We start from the raw sequence: 15,974 nt of genomic DNA, 5'->3' as shown, positions 1-15,974 counted from the left end.
CAAGAACCGGCATGGGGGGCTGCGAAAGGTGGGCGGGACTAGAATACAAGGGGCGGGGTCTAGCATGGATGGGCGGGGCCTCTCCTTGCCCCACCCCACCCCCGACGCTGAGTCCAGTGACAGCCCCCAGACAGCCCGCACTCGCAGCCTCCTTCCCCCCGAGCGGAGCTGCGGGGCCGGCCGGGCCGGGGCGGACCCCGGGTACCCGGACGCGGCCGCCCGGGCCCGCGGGCGGGGGGATCGGCGGGGGGGGAGGGACCAGCAGCAGGGGCAGCCACCATGGAGTTCCGCCAGGAGGAGTTTCGGAAGCTGGCGGGTCGTGCCCTCGGGAGGCTGCACCGGTGAGCACGGTGGGGGTCCTGGGCGGGGAAGAGCGCTAGGGTCCGAGGAGGACGCTCATTCCCACCTGGGCGCAGACGGACAGCTAGACAGGCGATACCCATGGGTGGGGGGGCACCCATCTGTCCAGTTTTCTCCCTCAGTCTCCGACGGCGCCGGTCTCCCTAGTCTTGTCTCATCCATCATTCTTCTGCGCCCCACCCCATCCCAGGCTCTGCTCTTTTCTCTGGGATTATATATCCCCCTCGTTTGGGTCTCTGACTCCCTCCCCCGCTTCTGGGTCTTCGTTCACCTATCTTCTCTCTGCCTCCTCTCTTGAGATCTCTGTTCCTTCTCTCTAGGTCTCTGTTTCCTTTTACCTCTGAGTCTGTCCCGCTCTCTGGCCATTGCTCTCACTAGTTCTCTACAATCCCTCTGTCTAGGTCTTTGTCGCTCTCTCTCTGAATCTCTGTCCCCCAACTCCCTGCCCTAGGGTCTCTGACCCTCTCTCTGGGTTTTTATTCCTCCACCCCGGGTCTCTCCATCTCTGTGTGTTTGTCAGTTTCCATCTCTCAGAGAGTTTAATCTGAAGCTAAATCGGATTGGGGCCCATTGGTCCTTGTCCTTGAGGAGAGTTAAGCTGGGAGGAAGAAGCCAGGGTATCCTGGGTCTCTAGTGGAGAAGGGAGTTGCCGGCCAAAAATTAGGCTCCTGCGGTAGGACAGACTTCCCAAAGGGTACAGGCTAGAGCTCAGAGGGACCTCCTTCCAGCCAAGGAGATGACCCCAGTGACCTGGGTGTCCCCAGAGCAGTCTGGACACCTCTCCCGAGTCTCTCACCCCCAACCCCAGCCCTGGCTCCAAGTCAGAGAAATTACTCAGCTGCGGAGAAGCCTAAAAATATCTGGCCACAGTGCGGGGAGGAGACGGCCTCATCAGCACCATGCCCCTGCCGCCATTCCCTCAGACCCTTGGGTCCCCTTGGCCCACAGCTCTGATCCCATCTTTGACTGACCAGCTCACTAGACCATGCGAGTCCTTCTCTAAGGTTAACACTAGTCCTGCTTGCTGCAGATCACCTCCTAGCGCCAAAGTTACCCCACCCTCCAGTAACGTGAGAGATGGGAAAAAACCTGGACAGAAGGGAGGGGGCAGGAGAATGGCACAGTGATGGGAGGGGGGTGGGGAGATGAGATAACCTCACCCCTTCTTTTCCTAATCTTCCAGCCCCTCCCCACCCTTTTTCTCACCTCCTTTCACGAGTTTCTCAAAATACACCAGTGTGAAGTCAGGAGAGGGAGAGACACGTGCTGGTGGAGGGGCTGGGAAGGGGGACGGCAGCGGGAGGGATGTGTTTCTCAGGCCCTCTCCCTCAGTCTCCGTTTCTCAGCTTCTCTGTGTTTGGGTTTCTCTCCATCTGTCTCTGCCTTACCGTCACCTCTCTGAGCTGCCTTCTGAGCCCCTAGAGACCCCAGAGTTCAGGGCTCCCACCAGGACAGTCATCAAGGAGTTTGAACCCAGAAGAACATCTGAATCCTGGGGTTCACTGTGATGGTTGGCGAGGGGGGGGAATGCCCTGTATTGGACACAACACCCTGATTCCTTTTAATCCTCTAGACAAAGCTGGGGAAACTGAGGCACAGTTGGAAAAGGGGGGGAAAACAATGGCTGAGTAAATATGGCATCATTCGAACCCAGGTCAGTCTCCCTACCAAGTCTGGGATGGAGGCTGCAGAACTTCCTCGAGATGAGTGATGCTGGAGTGGGTGGAAAACTCCCTCAGACCAGGAAACACACGGTAACCCAGGTGACATGAGACAAGGACAAGGGGGGGGGGAAGGGGAATACAGGGGAGACAGGAGCCAAAATACCTCCTTTCTGAGAGCCAGGCCTTGGGAGGGGTGAGGCTGAGGGCCAGGAAGTGATCCGGCCCCATTGCTACTCTTGTGTGTGACCTTGGACATGGTACTTCTGCTTCCTGAGCCTCAGTTTCCTCAGTTGTACAATAGGAAGATAAGGGAGAATCAAAGGGATATAAGAGGACAGACACCTGGGAGGGGGGAGAGGGGAGTGGACTGAGAATCTGCAAGAAGCAGAGGCAGAGACCCAGAGAGGGAGATTGAGACACCATTTTCATTTTGGTTACCTGCCTCCTAAGTGCTGCTTTTCCTCACCACCAAGTCCCTAGACCTGAGTTCCAGGCATCCAGAGAGGGAAAGGGACCCCATCCAGGGTCTCCCCTCTCTGTTCTTGTCCTCTGTGAAGTATTGGGGCCACCTTCATCTCTACATCCCTGGCTCTCTTCTTCTGAAATGATAATATCACCTTGAAGTTCCCTCTTTGTAACCTCACATTCTACTCTTGCCCCCATTTTATAGGTATGGAATACTGAGACTGCCTCCCTCGGTTTAGAAAGCCTTGATCTAAGATCTATGCCCTAGTATTAACATTGAATATCACATTTCAGGGGCTGCAATCATATCTTGAGTTTCAGGGTCAAATAGCATGTGAGAGCAACCTGGGTCAAATTCTAATCTCATTGGCTGACCTGTTCTGATGGGGGGCAGTCCCTACCGCCCTGTGCGATTTGTTCTTGGGGCTTCCATTCCCCTCTCTCTGGCTCTCTGCCCAGGGTCTCATTCCGCATCCCCCCAGGTTCTGTCAGCTCCCCCGTCCTTTTCTCCACCCACCCCGTTTCTTAACCCCCTCCTCCACTTCCTTAAGTTCTAGGATGGGGAGGGCTGCTTTTCTCATCTCTTCCACCCGCCTCCTCCTCCTCCCAGACCGTCTGGCTGTTCTTTCCTCCCCCGTCCCAGTCTCCCTCGCCTCCATCTGTTCTAGCCCTTTCCTGGGATCCAGCCCGATCCCCTGGCTGCCTACCCGCCTCGGAGAGGGGCCGCACCTCACAAGTCATATCCCTAGTCTGTCTCTCCTCACGCTCCTATAGTCTCTTTATCTTTCTCTCAGCTTTCTGGGTCTCTGACTCTATGTTCTCTCTCTTGGGTTTCTGTCCCTACCTGACTTTGGGTCCCTCTCTAGGTTTCTGTCCCTTTCCTTCTCAGGGTCTTTGTGCTGTCCCCCACCTTCTCTCAGGGTCTCTGCCCCTGTCTTATTCTCTTCTTGACTGGATGTCTGCCTCTCTCTCTCTGGATATCTGTCCCCTTCTCTCTGGGTCTCTCTCCTTCCTCTGTGTCTCTGGCCCTCTTTCTCTCAGCCTCTGCACTCCCCACCCTGTCTCTATAGCCCTCCTTTTGAATCTTTCCACATCTGTCTCAGGGCACCTCTTTCTCCCTACAGCCTCTCTCTGGATTTGAGGTGGCCCTCCAAGTACCCTATACATCATCACAGACTCAATCCCGGATCCAGAACAGGCGGGGGCGAGAGCCTCGCTGGGGACTGAGCCAATCCCCCTACCAGGGCCATCTGTCCCTTGCCAGGACACCTCCCATCACTCCTCCTCCCTACCCCCTAGGCTGACAGCCTGAACTCAAGGTTCTCCAGGGATATCCAGCTGGGCTGCTGGATTCCAGTGCCCTGGACGTCTCCGCACCCCCAATCCCTGGGAATGGGCTTCCAGTGGCTGAATGGAGCCAGCTGGATGTCAGGCCCACAACTGGTGCCTGGAAGCAGGGAAGGGCGTGCCACAGCGGGCAGGGGAGGAGGGGGGACAGTATATATAGCAGACGTGGCTGAGAAGCATCTGTTCTTTTGACACCTTTGCTGAAGCATCTCCTTAGCGCCTTTTGCTTCCTCAGATAGGCTCATATCCGGAAGAGGGGGCTGGAGAGTGTCTCTGGACCTTGGTGGGGAGGGCTGGGGTCACAGGGTTTTGGATCGCAAAGGGTAGCCTGGGTCTAAAACAACTGAGTCAAGAGGTGACACGGCTGGGGGAGAAAGAAACTGAGGAGTTCCCCACTCGAGTCTGAGGGAGGAAGGGCCTGGGGGTGCGAATTCCTCATCTGAGGGAGATTGAGACCGGGGTCCAGATTCCTGGATCCAGAGGGGGAGAAGGGAGTCAGGGGCTGGACTCCTGGGGAAAGAGGGAGTGCGGGCTTAGAATCCCGGGTCTTGAAAAGCAGATTTTGCCCTGGACTGTTGTGTCATGGGAGGAGGGGGCTGGGGACTGGACGTCCGCGTCTCACCTTTGCTGCCTCTCAGTCTTCTGGAGAAGCGGCAGGAAGGTGCAGAGACGCTGGAGCTGAGTGCTGATGGGCGCCCGGTGACGACGCAGACCCGGGACCCGCCGGTCGTGGATTGCACCTGCTTTGGTCTCCCTCGCCGCTACATTATCGCCATCATGAGCGGCCTGGGCTTCTGCATCAGCTTCGGCATCCGCTGCAACCTGGGCGTGGCCATTGTCTCCATGGTCAACAACAGCACGACCCACCGCGGGGGCCACGTGGTGGTTCAGGTAGCTCAGGGCGGGCGCTGCCTCAGGCTGCTGCTAACACTGCCCACGCCCTCGGATGACGTCACACCCACCCACACCACGCCCCTTCCACACCACATTCTGAGTAGCCCCGCCCATTTGTGCTGCCCCCTCAGCTCCATCTCATCTCGGGGGTCTTCCCTTCCTAAGCCCCGCCCCTATCTAAATAAAGCCCCGCCCCTATTTGTTTCGGGTCTCTGATTTCAAAATGCAGACTGCCCATCATTAGGTTCCCTATGTGTTGCCCCTGCTCCATTTTGGGCCTCCTAGCGACTTTACTACACCTGCGTCCCACAACTGTTCCAGTGTTGCATCTTAATCCCAGGCGCAACTCAGGCTCCACCGTGAATTTTGATTCTGGATTTTCTGAAGTTCCACTGTTGCTTAAATCCCTCCCCCATCTGCCCGGTCGTTACCTAAAGCCCCGCCTCATTTCAGACTTTCTCCCTATTTTAATTTCGGTATAGGACATGACCCCGCCTCAGAAAAAAATTCCTGATTTGGGCTGTGGCCTACCCGCCCCTTGTTCCCTTCCAATCAGGCCCGACCCTTTGGCTACTTCTTGTCCCTGCCTAGACCCCATCCTGGTCAATCAGCAAACGGTTTGTACATTGGTTAAAAGTGGAGAAAGAATCCCCACCCCCATATATGGGCCCCTAGACATTCAGAGAAGGGACCCGGAGACAGGGAAGCAGGCAGAGCTAGGCTTCTAGGCAGCAACAGGCCCCACTGCTAAGGTAGTGCGGTCCTAGCAACATGGGCGAGCAGAGTTGGGGTAGGTGGCACGAGCTCTGATTAGCAGGTGTTTTGAAGGCGAGAGGGGATCCTTGTTGCTGATTGGATGAGGGATTGTCTGTGGGTGCTGATTGGTGGAAGAGCAGAACCTGGAGCAGAGATGTTGGTTTGATGTGACTTTTGGCCCACAGAAAGCTCAGTTCACCTGGGATCCAGAGACTGTTGGCCTCATACACGGCTCCTTTTTCTGGGGCTACATTGTCACCCAGATTCCTGGAGGATTTATTTGCCAAAAATTCGCAGCCAACAGGTATGGGGTGGGGTCTCAAAGTGGGCGGCAGAGTGTGGGTGGAGTTAGAGGGTTTGGCCTTGCATTTGGGGTCTGACTCCGGGAAAATGGGAGGAGCCTGGGTTCTGGGCCGGGGTCCTAGAGAAAGGCGGGGCTTGTGATTGTGGAAGGTGGGGGTCACAGAGAAGGTGGGGCCTGCGGTTCTGGGGGCGCAAGGCCTCTCCTGCTGTGGGAGGAAAGGGCAGAATCCTAGGTCTGGTGGGATAGCTGGACTCTTTTCTCGGACCACGAACTCTTCCTATCAGGGTTTTTGGCTTTGCTATTGTGGCTACCTCCACTCTAAACATGTTGATCCCCTCGGCTGCCCGTGTCCACTATGGCTGTGTCATCTTCGTGAGGATCCTGCAGGGGTTGGTAGAGGTAAAGCTCCGCCCCCTATGACCCCCGCCGCCGTTCTAGCTCCGCCTCTTCTCGTTGACTCTGGCTTTCTCCTCCCTAGGGGGTCACGTACCCCGCCTGCCACGGGATCTGGAGCAAATGGGCCCCGCCCTTAGAGCGGAGTCGCCTGGCAACAACAGCCTTTTGCGGTGAGAGGAAGGGGCTGGGATCCAGCCTTGTGGGTCTGAGGATATAGGGGGCTGGAGTATGGACTCTTAGGTCTGAGGAAGGAGGGGAATGAGGGCTTGGACTCCCAGGTCTGAGAGAGGAGGGGGCTGGTGACCCAGACTGAAGTATCTGAGGGAGGAGGGGCTGTGGCCTGTGCATGTGTGTCCCAGAAAGGTGGGGGCTGGGAATCCGCTCTATTGCATTTGAGGGAGAATGGGACTCTTCTCCATCCTGTATCATCCCCCATAGGTTCCTATGCTGGGGCAGTGGTCGCGATGCCTCTCGCCGGGGTCCTGGTGCAGTACTCAGGATGGAGCTCTGTGTTCTACGTCTACGGTGAGGGGACCGGACGCCTGGGTCCGGGTGGCGCTGGGGCAGAGCGAGGCCGGTCGTCACCTCGCTTCCATCCCCCTCCTGACCCCCCCAGGCAGCTTCGGGATATTCTGGTACCTGTTCTGGCTGCTCGTCTCCTACGAGTCCCCGGCGCTGCACCCTAGCATTTCCGAGGAGGAGCGCAAGTACATCGAGGACGCCATCGGCGAGAGCGTCAAACTCATGAACCCCGTCACGGTCCGGGCCCAAACCTGCGGGGCGGGGGTGTGGTGGGGAGAGGAGAGATATCGAGGCAGGGACGCAGGAGAAAAATGGGCTTTGAACCCGCACTGTATGTAGATCTTGGTGGGTTTCCATAGACATTTAGAGGAGACTTGATGGGAACGCAAGGTGGATGGAGCTAGAACCTAGGAGGCGGGGTTAAAGCCCGGAGAGAACGGCCATAGCAGGTGCTGAGAGCAGGGCTCGTTGGCGAGGTGGGCGGAACCACTGATGGGCGTGGTTAAACCTGCAGAGGCGGATTAGAAGGTGACGTTTTGCTTAGACCTTGGGGTGGGTGAGGCTAGAATTAGGGGTCGTAACTGGATGGAAAGAGACTCTTGGGTCCACATTTATGAGTCTCTGAAGGTCATCGTGTCATCTCCGGACACCTGCCAACCTGAGGGCCACTGTAGAGTCGGGACCCCTGCATCCCTGAAGTGTTACTGTGAGGCTAGGATGCCAACGTTCCCATGGGGATGTGGTCAGGCTGGCGACCCCGCGTCCTTGGAGGTTTTAGTGAGATCGGGAAACCTGGGTTTCTGCGGGACTATAGTGGGATCCCTATAGGGACACGGAGAGCGCCCAGCCCTGCTCTCTGTCTTAGCCGTCCCTCCTCTCACCCACCACAGAAGTTTAACACACCCTGGCGGCGCTTCTTCACGTCCATGCCAGTTTACGCCATTATCGTGGCCAACTTCTGCCGGAGTTGGACGTTCTACTTGCTTCTTATCTCCCAGCCCGCCTACTTCGAAGAAGTGTTCGGCTTTGAGATCAGCAAGGTTGGGCCCAGAAGGGAGGGTGCTGAGGGAGCAGCGGGGGTTGAGGGGGGAAGGAGAGGGACCTGGATCCCAAGGGGTTGTGGAGACCCCGGGCACGCGGCCCCTGAGCCCCCTCCCTGTACGCCCGCTGGCGCAGGTGGGCCTGGTGTCAGCGCTGCCTCACCTGGTCATGACTATCATCGTGCCCATTGGAGGCCAGATCGCTGACTTCCTCAGGAGCCGCCGTATCATGTCCACCACCAACGTGCGCAAGTTGATGAACTGCGGGGGTGAGTGGGGCGGGGCCTGGATCTGGTCTGGGACAGCCTGGGAGGGGCAGAGCGTCGTGGGGCAGATCTAGGGGGCCGGACTCTGGGGAAGGGGCAGAGGTCAGAGGGCGTGCCCAGGGGCGCGTCCAAAAAGGCTGAGGCAGGGTGAGACCAGACTTGGCTGGAACAGAATGGCAGGTGGCAGCTTCAAGGGCCGAGGGGTAGAAGGGCAAGGCGGGTATGGCTGTCCAGGTGGAGCAAAGGCGAGACCACGTTGGGTCTGGAAGGACGGGGTCTATACGAGGCTGGCCAGAGTAGGATGGGAACTGGGTGATGAAGAGGGGGAACCTGGAGAGACAAAGGTCTGAGTGTAATGAATAGGGACAGAGAGGGAAGGTGCGAAGGTGCCTGGGTGGGGCCTGGACCCTGCGTCTTCAGAGCGTGGCCTAGTCAGTGGGTGGGGCCACGGAGGGCCGGGTCGGGGCGGCGAGCCTGTGCGCGTGGTCAAGGGCCAGGCATTGGGGAGGTGAGGGCTTGGTTAGGGCGGGCGCGGACAGAATGGGGAACAAAGCCAGGGACAGGTGTGGAAGTGCCCAGACTGGGGCGAAGAGGGGTCGGGAATTGCGGCGGGAACGGGTCTGGAGAGGCGTGGGGCGGCCTGCGCTCAGATAAGCGGCTCCCTGTAGGCTTTGGCATGGAAGCCACGCTGCTGCTGGTGGTCGGCTACTCGCACTCCAAGGGCGTGGCCATCTCCTTCTTGGTCCTCGCAGTGGGCTTCAGCGGCTTCGCCATCTCTGGTGAGAACCGCCGATCCGCCCCTTGGGGGAACTCAGGTCACCTCTGTGGGGAACTTCCTGGCTCAGGAAGGGGACCTCCCAGCCTCGCAAAAGGTGGACTAGAAAGAGCAAAACGGCGGCGAGGGGGAGGTGGGGCGGGGGAGGAGTCATTCGAGCGGGAATCGGCTGTGACGGCTCCTGGCTCGCCTTGCCAGGGTTCAACGTGAACCACCTGGACATCGCCCCACGCTACGCCAGCATCCTCATGGGCATCTCCAACGGCGTGGGCACGTTGTCCGGCATGGTGTGCCCCATCATCGTGGGTGCCATGACTAAGCACAAGGTCCGTGCGCGGGCCCTGACCCACTTGCCCTCCAAGTTTGTGTATATTACCTTCCTGACGTGCGTCACCCTCCCTGGGCTCCATCCCTGCCCTCTCTGGGTCTCTTTCAGCCTCTTTCTGGATCTCGGTCTCCCTTTCTCTGGGCCTCCCAACCCCCCCCCCCACTCAGGTTCTCTCTCCACCTCCTGTTTCTCTGTCCTCTGACTTCACCTCACCATTGTCCCCTCCCCAGACTCGGGAGGAGTGGCAGTATGTGTTCCTCATTGCCTCCCTGGTGCACTATGGAGGAGTTATCTTCTACGGGGTCTTCGCTTCCGGAGAGAAGCAGCCGTGGGCGGAGCCTGAGGAGATGAGCGAAGAGAAATGTGGCTTTGTTGGCCACGACCAGCTGGCTGGCAGTGACGAAAGCGAAATGGAGGATGAGGCTGAGCCCCCCGGGGCACCCCCTGCTCCCCCTCCCTCCTATGGAGCTACACACAGCACAGTTCAACCCCCAAGACCCCCACCCCCTGTCCGGGACTACTGACCATGTGCCTCCCACTGGATGGCAGTTTCCAGGACCTCCATTCCACACATCTCTGGCCTGAGTGACAGTGTCAAGGAACCCCAGTTCTCCCCGTCCTGCCTCAGGCCTAAGAAGCACTCTCCCTTGTTCCCAGTGCTGTCAAATCCTCTTCCCCTCCCAATTGCCTCTCAGGGGTAGTGAAGTTGCAGACTGGCAGTTTCAAGGATACCCAAATTCCCCTAAAGGTTCCCTTCTCCACTTTTTCTGCCTCAGTGGTTTCAAATCTCTCCTTTCAGGGCTTTATTTGAATGGACAGTTCAATCTCTCACTCTCGTGGTTTTGGGCACCTCCCCCTTTCCTTGAACCCCAGGGACTCTCAAGCTAAGCCCTGAGACTACTCAGCCCCTCCTCCCCTTTCAGAAAAATTCAAGGTCTTCCTCTAGAAGTTTCAGATCTCTCCCAACTCTATTCTGCATTTTCCAAGTTGGTTTACCCAATCACCCATTCCTGCCATACTAGGGATTGATTCTCACCAGCGTTTCTGAGGGGAAATGGCAGTTTCAAGCACCCCCCCCACCTCTTCACTCCTCCCTCCACCAGCATATTCTGCTGAAGCACCAAATTCCCCAAGACCTTCTCCCTAGCTTAGCACAATACCTAGGGAAACAACCAAAATGGCAGTTTTAACAATATGCCTCTCTTCACTCCCATGCACTTTTTCTGACACGGTTTTCAGGTCTAAATAGTGGCTGCTCAAGTCCATCAACTCAATGGTTTGAAGCCACCGGCATTGAACTTTCCCATGGTGGTTTCAAGACGCTCCTCTTCCCCCCAATTCCTTGCACTTTATTCTTCTGGGTGGTTTCAAACTGCCCTCATTTTCTCAGTGGCCATTTGTTGCCTCCCTCAGGGGCTAAATGACTCCAAATCTGGGATCCTTCCCCTCTCAGATTCCCCTATTTCGGCTCAGAATTTGGGGAACATTTATAGGAGAAGTCACAGAATCCCAGGAAAGGGAATGGGGCTGGGGAAAAGGGGTGCTTTTCCCCGGGGCAGGGTTGTGTCTTTGTGTCTCTGTCTCTGTGATTGTAAATCCTGCCCTGCCCCTCTCCCAATAAAATGCTTTGGTGTACACACCCCGTCGTCATTGGCCTTGGGAGTCCCCAACACGCTTCTCCCTGAGACCCAGAAGTCCAGGCCCCCAGCCTCCTCCCTCCTCACATCCGGGATTCTAGGACCCCAGCCACTCTCCTCCCCCAGGACTTAGGCCAGAGGAGTTGTCTAGCTGTGGGAACACGTGATTTATTCGTCCTCAGAATATGTTCTCCACTGACATCTAAAGCATCTCTGCGTGTAGGACCCTCTATCCGATAGGACCCCTATGTAGCAAAGCAGGCCAGGAGGACAGGACCTCTGGGTCCTTCCTCCGTCTGGGGAAGGTGCAGGTCTTGAGGGGCTCACACGAAGTTGTTGGGGAGCGTGGAGGGGGAGAGAGGTTCCAGGCGCTGGGGGCGGCCCCCGCGGGGCGGCGGAGGCAGCTTGGGTGGCAGTGGGGGGGTGGGCAGTGGCTGCTTGGCAGCGATGTGTGAAGGGACCCAGGCGTCCGGAGCATAAAAGTAGAGGTTGTAGGGGTCCTTCGGGGCGTCCAAATGCATAACTGTGGGGACAAAGGAACGAAGTCATCCATAGGCTGACAGGGGGTCTGTCCCCTCTCCTGAGCCGCTGGCCAATGAGGAGACAGGGAAGAGGATTCCGACCTTCCATTGGAGCGGGGTTTTCGAATTAAAGGACCCCTGAATAGACGAGGGGGCGTGACGTCCACGCAGCAGGGGCGGGGCCTGCCGCGCTCCTGGAGGGGGAAGGGGCGGGGCTTGTAGGGACCTGCGGCTCCGAGCGTGCGGCAACTCCCGGCTGGGCTGGGGGCGGAACTGGACACGTGTGTGTGAAATTTCAGAAGATTGGGGGGCAGAACCTGACCCTGGAGGGTTCAGGGCTTCTACTGACCTTGGATGGGGACCTGTACTTTTAGGTAGGGCGCCCTGAAGTGTCAGGCGAAACCAGGTTAAGGAAACGTGCAGATATTCAAGGAACGGGGACGCGACAGAGGTTGCTCACCCGGTTCATCTCCGTCGTTCGGGAGCCGGTGGTGTGCGAAGGGCCGGTGTCGAGCCGCCCGGCGGCAGAGACACCACAGGAGCAGGAAAATGCCAATAAGCAGCCCGGTCCCGGCGAGGAATAGGCACAGGGCCCCGCCTGCCTCGTCCCGGGGACGCCCCACCAGGGTCACGCCTGAAGGAAGGAGGCCCAGGAACAGCAGTCTAAACTCCTAGCCCCCTCCACCCTCAGACCCAGGAATCCAGATGCCACCCTCCTCCTCCCTCGGACCCGGGAGCCCCGGGCCCCAGTCTCTCCTCCCTCAGACCCTGCAGTACCAGCCCTCAGCCTCCTCCCCCCTTCAGACTCCGAAGAGGGGCTTACAGCCTTCTCCTCCTTTCGACCCAGGAGTCCGGCTCCCAGGGCCCTCCTCCCTCAGACCCCGGAGTCCGGGTCCTGGCCCCTCACCAGTCTCCTTCACTCGCTCCACCACGAAGATAGTGTTGACTCTCTCACCTCGGCTGCGCCGCTGGGGAGCCCGCGGAGTGACAGGGGCCGGCTGATTGGGGGGCCCTGGAGGAGCAGGGGACCTCACAATCCGGGCTGAGGGAGGGAGGGCGTCGGGCCCTTTAGGGCTAGAGTTCTGGGGGACTTTCAGATCAACGGCCCCAGGAGATTCTGAGGTGGGCAATTTAAGGGCGTCGGGCTGGGTGGCTGCAAGGGTTTTTGATTTGGGATTCAGGGGCAGCTCATTTAGGGCAGTAACTTCTTCCTTGAAGGGTGCAGGCATTTCTGGGGGAAGACTAGTGGAGATCTCAGGATCAGAGGCTGGGAGAATCTCTGTTGCATCTTGGTAGGGGGGAGTGGGGAATTCTGTTTGGGGAATTTCAGTGGGGTTGGGATTGTGGCCTACATGAGATGCTGGGTGGGGGATTTCGGTAGGGTCAGGATGGAGTGTCTGGAGGAATTCAGAATTTGGGGTCTCAGTGGTGTCAGAGTCATGGGTCTCTGGAGATTTGGGGTCAAAGGTCTTGGTGGGGGTCAGGACTTGGGGTCTCAGGGGCTTCTGCATGTGAGATTTCAGTGGAGCTATGTTTGGAAATCTCTGGGGATTCTTGGTGTGGAGTTTGTGTAGGGGCAGGGTTTGGGGTTTCAGGAAATTCTGGGTGTGAAGTTTTGGAGGAATTAGGTTTGGGGGTCTCATGGGATTCTGTGGGTGAGATTTCAGTGGAGTTAAGTTTGGGAATCTCTGGGAATTCTTGGTGTGGAGTATGGGTAGGGTCAGTGTTTGGGGTTTCAGGAAATGTTGGGTGTGAAGTTTTGGAGGAATTAGGTTTGGGGGTCTCAGGGAATTCTGTGTGTGGAATTTCAGTTGGGTCAGGTTTGGGGGTCTCAGAAGGTTCTGGATATGTCATTTTGGAGGGTTTAATTTGGAGGGTGTCCAGGGATTCTGATATTGAGATGTTGAGTGAGTTAGGTTTGGGGACCTCAGGAGACTCTGGGTGTGGGCTTTCTCGGAGGTCAGTGTTGGGGGTCTCAGTGAATTCAAGGGGGGAGGGCTCAGGGGAAACCACATGAGGTGTCTTGCAGGGCTCAGGATAAGCGGTCCTGGGGGATTCTGGGTTAGGCCCATTGAGAGTGGAATTTTCAGATGCAGGAGGGGAGGGCTGAGAGGGGTGGTCTATCCGCGAGAAGTCGGAACCCTCAGGCGGTGAGGCCCAAGGGGCAGCCTTGGAACCCAGCCAGGCGAAGAGAAAGACCAGAAGCAAGAGGATCGGGCTGAAGGATTTCATAGCTCTGGGATTTACCTGTAGCAATGGGGGAGCGGGAAGGAAGGGGTTAAAGCCAGAAGTCGCCAGGGAGGCGACTCCGGAGGCCACGCCCACTGGTCTCCGGGTAGACCGCGTCTCCGCCCAGCTCGGGGCGCCTGGTAAAGGAGAAGCCACCTGCAACTCCCTGAAGGCTGTGAGGCGGTAGCCGCCGTAGCTAAGGGAGACTGAGGCGCAGGGCTTCTTGGGAGTCGTAGTAAATTTCCTTATCTGTTTCCCTAAGGGGTCCCAGGAAGATTGGGAAAGAAACACACCTTTCCAAGCCCCCAGACCTCCTTGACTTCGGCTTCGAAGGGTGTAGACCTCTGAGGGGAACATGGGATTTCTTCCTCTCCAAGGGCCCTGGGGACACCTTGACTCAACAGTTGTTTACATTAGAGGAGGCTCAGAAGGAACGCCTGGGGGCTGGGGGCCTGAACGCCTGGATTTGAGGGAGGAGGGGGCCTAAATGCCTGTAACTGGGGGAGGAGGGAGACTCCTGGATCCTGGTCAAGAAGGCTGCTGGGGGTTCAGACTCCTGGCTCCCAGAGGATGGAGGGCCCTAAATGTCGGTCTAAATTCCTAATTCTTTAGAAAAGAGAGGCTTGAAGGTTCAGATGCCTAGAATTTTGAAGGAGCAAAGCTTGGAGGGGGGCTAGATTACAGGGGAGAAAGGAAATGGGTGTCTGGAACTCTTGGGTCCTGAGTTAGAATGAAATTGGGACTCAGCCTTTGTCCTCCAGAGATAGGTGTATAAGGGTCTGGATTCTTCAGCCTTCAGGAGGAGAGAGCTGTGGGGCAGGACTCAGGTCTCTGTTTATTGAGGATGGAGCTGGGATCTCAAGGTCTCAGGGGCTGGTCTGGGGCAGAGATGCCTAGGTCTGTGGTCAGGTGGAGGTGGGGTGGGCGTACACCCAAATGAGACAGCGTCACTTGGGGTTTGGGGTTTCTTACCTGCTCAGTGGGGTCCAAGATAACAACAGGTGAGCAGAGCTCAATGCAGAGATCAGTGAATGCTGCAGGATGGCTCTGGGTAGGGCGGCAGGGTCCCAGGGGTGCACATGACGCACCTGACCCCCACCCTGGGGATCCTGGGAGCCTAGTGACAGGCTTGAACTTTTAAAGGGACAGAGATAAGGGACATTGTCTCTGGAGCGGGGAAGGGAGTTAGGGACTGGATCGTTTGGTGGAGGTATGTGGCCCAACCAAGCTCTCCTGCCTGTGAAGCCAAGGGCCCCAGCCTTCTGCCCTCTCCTACACCCAAACCCAAGAATCCAGGTCTCGGGTAGCCTCCCACTTCAAGAGCCAGGAGTCGGGGCCCTCAGACCTCTCCCCTCAGATCCAGGAATCCAGTTTCCCGGAGCCAGGCTCTGTTCCCCTCCTCTCTGGGGAACTAGGAGTCTAGGTTCCCATGTCCTGTCAATCAAGATTCAGATTGCTGCTGCCCTTTGGGACTTCCCAACCGTTGCCTACCATTCCATTGTGTAGACAGCACCCTCTTAAGAGCCAGTGTTAGGGGGATTGGGCCTTATCTTCACAACACCCCCAAGTTCCTCCCCGGGAAGGGCTTGGACACAGCCTCAGGGTAGTCAGGGTCTTTGTCTGTCTCTTTCCCCTCTTTGCAGTGTCTCTAAGACTTTCCTGATTTTGCCTGTCACTATACCTGCCTTCACCGTCCCTCCCCCCACACATACCCTTTGCTTTCTCCTACCAACCCTCTGCCCCCATTTCTCACTCTTCCTGGTTTTCTCACTGTCTGGATGCATCTCTGGACCGCTCTGTCCACGCTGGCTGTCCTTCCATTTCCTGTCTTTCCCTCATTCCTCCATCTCTAGCTGGCTCTCTTGGTCCCTTTCCCTCTCTTTTCTCTCTTCCTTCCTTTTCCCTTCTTTCTTCCTCTGTTGCTCCTTTTCTTCCTCTCTTTCCTTTTCTCTGTCATTCTGTCTTTGTCCTTCCCTGTCATGGTTACTCCATCTCTTTGTCTCTGCATCTCCCCATCAGTCCCTCTTCTGCTGCTTCCCCGTCTCTCTTTCTCTCTCTGTGTCTCTGGCTTCTGCTCTGATGGTCCTTCCGCCGGTCTCTATTTTTATCCCTCTGACACACCCCCTGTGTCCACTTCTCTGTCTGTCTGTCTCTCCCCCTCCCAATTCTCTTCAGGTCCCAGCTCCTGGTCCCAATTAGTGGGTGGCCGCTAAGGCAGCGGCGGGGCCCCCACCCCCGGCTCCTCATTATCGCTGGCGGCTCCTAATGAGCCGGTGGCGGGGGGTGACCTGGCGCCCCCAGCCCCCTGGTCTGCGTCACTGCCCGCTGCGGGGGTTGTGGAGGCGATATAAGGGGGCTGCCAGCCTCGCTGCCGGAACCCACTGCGCGGTAGGGGGCCCCGCAAACAGGCTGCAGGGGGTGGGTGGATGGTGGGGTCGGGGTTCTGGGCCAGGACGCGGGCCTCACTGAG

At 57.6% G+C, this 15,974-nt stretch overlaps 2 protein-coding genes across 2 annotated transcripts; one reads left to right on the top strand and one right to left on the bottom strand.

Moving 5' to 3' along the window:
• Positions 1–279: 279 nt before the first annotated feature.
• Positions 280–9,641, top strand: SLC17A7 (solute carrier family 17 member 7; the record flags this gene model as incomplete). The annotated part of the gene is made up of 12 exons (XM_082607215.1): positions 280–341; positions 4,475–4,727; positions 5,672–5,790; positions 6,075–6,189; positions 6,269–6,356; positions 6,625–6,711; positions 6,803–6,945; positions 7,599–7,748; positions 7,885–8,017; positions 8,683–8,793; positions 8,988–9,115; positions 9,348–9,641. The coding sequence occupies 12 exons, from the start codon at positions 280–282 to the stop codon at positions 9,639–9,641; spliced, it is 1,683 nt and encodes a 560-aa protein (XP_082463341.1).
• Positions 9,642–11,077: 1,436 nt separating this feature from the next.
• On the bottom strand, positions 11,078–13,507 carry GFY (golgi associated olfactory signaling regulator; the record flags this gene model as incomplete). The annotated part of the gene is given in 4 exon segments (XM_082606696.1): positions 11,078–11,277; positions 11,736–11,909; positions 12,183–12,753; positions 12,755–13,507. Coding segments are annotated over 4 exon segments (1,698 nt in total).
• Positions 13,508–15,974: the final 2,467 nt, after the last annotated feature.

Source organism: Mesoplodon mirus, assembly GCF_964341445.2.
Source record: "Mesoplodon mirus genome assembly, chromosome: 19".
Taxonomy (NCBI): domain Eukaryota; kingdom Metazoa; phylum Chordata; class Mammalia; order Artiodactyla; family Ziphiidae; genus Mesoplodon; species Mesoplodon mirus.
This window is presented reverse-complemented; position numbering and strand designations above follow the sequence as displayed.